This window comes from Populus euphratica, unplaced genomic scaffold (assembly GCF_000495115.2).
Source record: "Populus euphratica unplaced genomic scaffold, PopEup_1.0 scaffold6.1, whole genome shotgun sequence".
Lineage (NCBI taxonomy): Eukaryota > Viridiplantae > Streptophyta > Magnoliopsida > Malpighiales > Salicaceae > Populus > Populus euphratica.
The window spans coordinates 1,856,475-1,863,033 of NW_011499849.1; the positions used below are offsets into that span (position 1 = coordinate 1,856,475).

Genomic DNA, 6,559 nt, shown 5'->3' on the forward strand with positions numbered 1-6,559 from the left:
ATTTAGGGTCAATCGGGTCAAGGTCAGGGTTATGGATGAAGAAGGTTAACTCGGGTTTATTTGAATTAATATAAAAATAAAAACTATTATTATCATAATTTTAAAATCAGACTCATGGATCAATCGGAACAACGCTCAAGTTACAATTTGAGAGAGTCAACACAAGATGACTCGAGTTAACATATAAATAAAAATAATAATTATTATAGTTTTAATATCTAATTAGAGAGTTAATTCAAGATAAAGTGTAAGTTATAAGTCGGAAAGGTCAACTCATCAAGTCCGTCCTGTTTTTATAACCAGAATTATTATAATATTATTAATTTCAACACTTAATATAAAATAAAATTTAAAATAATACATCTAATTATTTTTTAAAATATATAAGTTTACTAATGATACATATTAAAAATAAAATATTTTATTATATTTTATTATACCTTATATATTATAACCGGACATAATATAAATATTATTAATTTATCTTATTAATCATTGCCAAAGGTAATTCTATCTTTTTTTTTCTTTCTATCTTGTTTCTTCTTATCTTTATAATCTCTGTTTTTTTTTTTTTAGCCGATAGAATATACTTGGGTGCTGAAACATTGTCTCTACAAATTTGGCGCTTCTCTTCGCTTTTTCTCGCCGTTAACTTCTCTATCCAATTACTTGAATAACTCTCTCTCTCTCTCTCTCTCTCTGCTTTCTGTTTATCAAAAACCTCTGTTATTTTGTTGCCCAACTCTGAGTCATCTCTGTAATTCCGAGAGAACAGCAGGCATGATTCAAACGAATTCTGGCTTACGCAGTTTGGTTCAATCTTTACGACCCATCACTTCCTCTTTCTCCGAGGTTTTTCTTTTTAAATCTTTATCTTTTAATTTGATCAGCCTAATTAAATTGCCACTGTAAAATTGATCATAATATACTGATGATGCCTGGAGTATTTGTGTATTACATGGCTTACAGACCTGTATTGATTTCCTCGTTGGATTTGTATCTTCTTCTTCTTCTTTTTAATTACAATTAAATCATGTTCAATTTGATTGGTTTCGGAGGATGTACTTAGTCTTCTTCTTCTTTTTAATTACAATTAAACCATGTTCAATTTGATTGGTTTCGGAGGATATACTTTGTCTTCTTGTTTGCTTATACTTCTAAGAAACAGAGTCATGCCTTGGTCACTTATTTTTTCGCGTTTATCTTATGATATGAACGTGATATTGTTGTTAGCCAGTATCTGTTTCTTGTGTGCAGTACCATCCTCTCTCTCATTTGACTTCCTATTGATTTGGATGCTTTGAGCAAGAATTTTACCTGTTTGTGGATCCTTGCAGATCGCAGCTTATTGTTGCTACACATCACAAGCAGCATCTGCTCTTCAACAGGTTAGCAGACCAAATTCATACAGGTAATTAGCACAACGATATTGCATTCAAATTATGTGCTTCATGTTCATGCCTTTCTTTCAAGTTGACATGGCAGCTATAACTTTATGACTCTAATAGAAGCTTTCGGGTTTTTGCTGTTCGTTGGCGGTGATTCTAGCGAGGATGAGTATGCTAAAGTGGACTGGGATAATCTCGGATTTGGCATCACACCAGCTGATTACATGTACACAATGAAATGTTCCAGTGATGGGAAGTTTGAACAAGGACAGCTTGCTCCATACGGAAATGTTGATTTGAGCCCTTCAGCAGCAGTCTTGAATTACGGGCAGGCAAGCTGCAATTTTAACCCCTTCTCAATAATTGAAATTATTTTTTAATAAAAGAATTGAAATTATTCCAGATTGTGTACGCTACTTCGTAGAGCTACAGGATTTAGAATCCCACATCATGGCACCAATAATTTGAGGCTTATGGAATAACTGTATGGAGTGAAAAAATGTATTCAGGGACTTTATGTATTCAGGGACTTTATGAAGGCACAAAAGCATACAGAACAGAAGATGGGCGCCTGCTTCTCTTTCGTCTGGATCAAAATGCCACGCGGATGAAGATGGGCGCTGACAGATTGTGCATGGCCTGCCCCTCCATTTATCAATTTATTGACGCGGTCAAACAAACTGCTCTCGCTAACAAGCGCTGGGTAATGGTCCTTCCGCTTTTATTGCTATGTTGTTGATGAAATTTCACAAGTTTTCTGGAAGGAAAACAACATATTAATGGTTGCGGTGACGCTGACGGAAACGAAGGATGATAGAAGTTTGTTACATATGAAATCGAATAAAAAGAATTTGTAAAATATCTAATTACAAGTTTACGAATATTTGTATAAAAAAAATTAAAAAATTCTAATAATATCAAGTAGAAAAAAATAAACTAATAAAAATAATCATTTCAAATAGAAAAAAAACCAAAAACAAAACCCATCATGGTTCCGTAAAAACACATCATCAAGTTTAGTTTTAAATTAAAAACTTTTTTTTTTTAATCAAAATATATCTTTTTGTGCGTGGTTATCTTTAGGTTCATAATATCTTTATACGAGTTTCCACATTATGGATCTTGAAAACATAACATATTTGCATAAGCCACCCTATTGTGAATCCTTAATGCATTGAGATTTTTAAAATATTTAATTTTATGCATTCATATCTTCACTTTTCATTTGTCATAAGGCTATTACAACTATTTGTATAGAAAATACCGGAAAATCCTAATATTGAATGAGAAAAAATGAAGTAGAAAAAAATATTCCCTTCAAATTAAAAAAAAAAAACTAGAAAAACATTATAATAAAAAATAAAAAATAAAAAATATATTTTTCTAAAATATATCTTTTCATCTTTCTATATAATTCTATGCAAAATTTTACAGACTCCACCTCGAGGGAAAGGGACTTTGTATATCAGGCCTTTGCTAATTGGAAGTGGTCCGATTCTGGGGTTAGCACCAGCACCTGAATACACATTCCTCATATATGCTTCTCCTGTCGGCAATTATTTCAAGGTGCGGTTTCCTTTCTGAGCTGAAATTCCTTGATGACTTTCGTGTCTATATAAATCTTCTTCTTCTTCTTGTTTTTCATATAGGAGGGTTTGAAACCCTTGAACCTATATGTCGAGGATGAGTTTCATCGGGCTACTCGAGGAGGAGCTGGAGGCGTTAAATCCATCACAAATTATGCACCAGTAAGTGAATGCTTCTCTAAAATGATTAATTAAAAAAAAAAACTAATGATCACTCTTGAATTTGGATTTGCTTGCAGTCTTATAATACCGTGGCAACTTGTGCCATTTTTATGGAAATAATTAAGGTTTCTTTTTTTCTACTTTTAGGTTTTAAAAGCAATGGCCAGAGCAAAAAGCAGAGGATTTTCTGATGTTTTGTACCTTGACTCGGCCAATAAGAGAAATCTGGAAGAAGTCTCTTCTTGCAACATTTTCCTTGTGAAGGTACCGTTCAAATTCATCCTTATTGGTGGCTTTTTATTTTTTATTTTTTTTCAATATGGGTGTGTTTATCCTGAGCTATATCTTTTATCAATCTATGCAGGGCAATACAATTTCTACTCCTGCTACAAGTGGGACTATTCTTCAAGGGGTCACTCGAAGAAGCATCATTGAAATTGCTCTCGATCATGGCTATCAGGTTTTTATTTTTTTGAAAGAAGGCTGCATGTATCAAAGAAAACTAAAATGGCAGAGCCCAATACAGCACACAAAAACAAAACAACAGGGAAAAGGCTCCCTGCAAACCAAACGGATCAAAAAATTAGTCAGCTAAACAACATTCCTAAAGGGAGTTGCCCTCTTACAAACTTCAAACACAAGTAACCCTGGACTTCTATGCGTTTAGAGGATTACCCGGTAAAAATCTGATATATCATATTTACAGGATTTCTAAGCGTTTTGAACCCATGAAAAAGTTAATTTTGACAAAATGCAAAAACCTGTTTCAGCTTTCTTTTTGTTAGAAATCAAATAAAATCTTGCGAAAACAACCATTAAATCCTCCAATTACAATCCCATATCATCGAGTCCTCAAGTAGTAACTTTCATCAATTGAGTTCTTAAAATACGCACTGTTCTCAATTATGGCCTTATATCTAAAACTGGTACAAAGCTTCAAGAAAAAAATGTCAAAGTGAAGCGTCTTTGTTTTATTGCATAAAAAATACAATTCGAAAGGATTCGTTAACGAGATATGAATGAAGGGATATAATTGAGAAACCTGGATAGGTCCAAATGTGAAAATTTGGAAGACTGTATTCAGAGATGATTAATTGTCTGGAGATTAATTTGTTATTTGCCCCTCTCTCTCTCTGTTTTTTTTTTCCTTGCATACTGTAATCCTAGAACATGGATTGTAAGATTTCAGTCCATTGCTCTGAGGACTTTCTCTGAGATATACAATGTGAAATTGAACCAGGTCAAGGAACGTGCAATTCCTGTGGACGAATTGATGGATGCCGATGAAGTTTTTTGCACGGGAACTGCAGTAGGTGTCGCCCCTGTGGGCACGATTACATATCAGGATAGGAGGTAAACAACTACTTCTACAGACCATATATACCTCTGATAACAACTATCAGAATTGAAAAAGAATTGTCAATTCCTCTCTTTTTTTGTGTCATCAACTAAATAATGTTACCAATCAATTACTTCAATTAGCATATAAAAACCTGTACAAATGCAGAGTTGAGTACAACGTCGGAGAAGAGCCCGTGTCTCAGAAGCTTTACTCGATTCTTGAGGGAATTAAAACGGGAGTCATCGAGGATAAGAAAGGCTGGACTATTGAGATCTAGTGATCACTCATCAGAAACGTGCACTAGATGCCTTCGTGTACGCATTGAAATAACAATTACTGGTATGATTGTACAGTACAGAATCTTCTTCTTGAGCCTCAACGTGTGTGTGTAATTAGTGATCAATGAATCACACGATTGCTTTTATGCTGGATAGATAAATAAAATCTTTATTCCCAGAACAGTTGTTGGCGATAAAATCAAGGGCCTCCATGTATAAAACAGAGTAAGGACTAGTGATTTGGGTTCAAGAGCAAAAATAATTTAGCTTTTCAAGTAGAAAAACTAATAAATTACTAAGATTAAAATATAGAGCTGTAAAGAAACATTAAATAAGATTGAGTTTTTTTATTTATCAAGAAATATTAAACTCCACAACCAAGTAAATTTGAGACTAATCTAGAAATGGTAACCCCACTTGAATAATTTCTTATTTAATCAAATGTTAAAAAAATAGATGATATTAAGATGCCGGGATATTTTTTTGTGTTTATTTATAAAAATATCACTTTACCCCTTTATCTAAATAATTATTACAAAAACATTCAGTGAAATAACAAATAAGCCTCACAGCAAAGTTATTGAAATATTATTTTCAAGGGTAAGAGGATCATTATATTTTAGCAAAAATATAAAATATAAAAAAAGCTCCTGGATCACAGCTAAATGTATTTTTTCTTGTTTTTTTTAAGGGTAATAAAATACTTTCACTGTTACCAAAATAGCAAAAGAACCAACATGCCGTGGAACAATTTTAGAGTGATAAAAGGACCAAACAAAAACATCATTTTACCCCTAAAGTATTGTATGATTTTTTTAAAGAAAAGGAATAATTATCAATTCATTATTACAATTAAGGTTGTCAAACTTGCGAGTTATAAAATTATCTTATTTTATGAGTTAACTTGTATATACCATGTATAATTGGGTTAGAAACTAAAAAACCAGCAAATTCGATTAACTCAGACGGAGTTTACGAATTTGATAAACTTTTTAACTCTATGTGTATTTGTTAGTTGACAAACTCTTCAACTCTCTGTTGATCTCTGTGTCCATATCAAACAAAAAAAAAACACCTAGGCTTGGAGGTTCAGAGAAGATAACCAGAAGCAACAAAGTTCCATCTACGAGAGATGACGACAATTGTGCCACGCTACGTGCATCGAGGTTGTTCAAAACCCTCAACATCAAGTCCCTACCAACCAAATCTAATGGGTTTTGAGTTATTACTTAGAGGGAAAGTAAGAAGATATAGTAGAGGGTGGTGAGTGGAGTCACGGAGAGATACAGTAGAGGGTGGTGAGTGGAGTCACGGAGAGAAGATGAGAGAGTACATTAAGGGCAATTAATTTAAGTGATGATGCTACAAATTTTTTTATTAAACGGTTAGTAGCTGAAGTATCTCTTATAGCAACGGTGGACAATATTGCAGAGAAGAAACACTAGGCTTGTTTGCTAAATACTGCTAAACATTTAAAGTTGTTCCATTTAGTTGATAAATTCATAGGTGGTGATGTTGACTATAAAAGATAAAGCAGTGGTTGTTGACAATGACTAAGACTCCGTTTGTTTGTAGGAAAGTTGTTTCTTTTTAGAAAGTGAATTCCGGAAAAGTAAAGTATTTTTCGATGTTTGGTAGTGTTATGGAAAATGAACTGAAAAACACTTTCCAGTGTTTGGTTATGCTATGAAAAATGAACTGGAAAATAATTTATTAATATTTTATTTTTCTCAAGTTTATTAAAATAATAAGGAATAAATCTTACAAATTAAAAAGTTGAATAATAATGAAATTGAAAAAAAA

At 32.8% G+C, this 6,559-nt stretch overlaps 1 protein-coding gene across 2 annotated transcripts; it reads left to right on the plus strand.

The window, feature by feature from the left end:
* The first annotated feature begins 603 nt into the window (after positions 1–603).
* LOC105120515 (branched-chain-amino-acid aminotransferase 2, chloroplastic-like) lies at positions 604–4,939 on the plus strand. 2 transcript variants are annotated; one of them, XM_011018756.1, is made up of 10 exons: positions 604–852; positions 1,338–1,411; positions 1,549–1,720; positions 1,915–2,091; positions 2,823–2,954; positions 3,038–3,136; positions 3,284–3,400; positions 3,501–3,596; positions 4,377–4,489; positions 4,644–4,939. In XM_011018756.1, the coding sequence occupies exons 1-10, from the start codon at positions 781–783 to the stop codon at positions 4,753–4,755; spliced, it is 1,164 nt and encodes a 387-aa protein (XP_011017058.1). In that variant the 5' UTR covers positions 604–780; the 3' UTR covers positions 4,756–4,939. The 2 variants fall into 2 exon arrangements, with proteins under 2 accessions (XP_011017058.1, XP_011017059.1); XM_011018757.1 differs by lacking the exon at positions 604–852 and having other exon boundaries at positions 1,509–1,720.
* Positions 4,940–6,559: the final 1,620 nt, after the last annotated feature.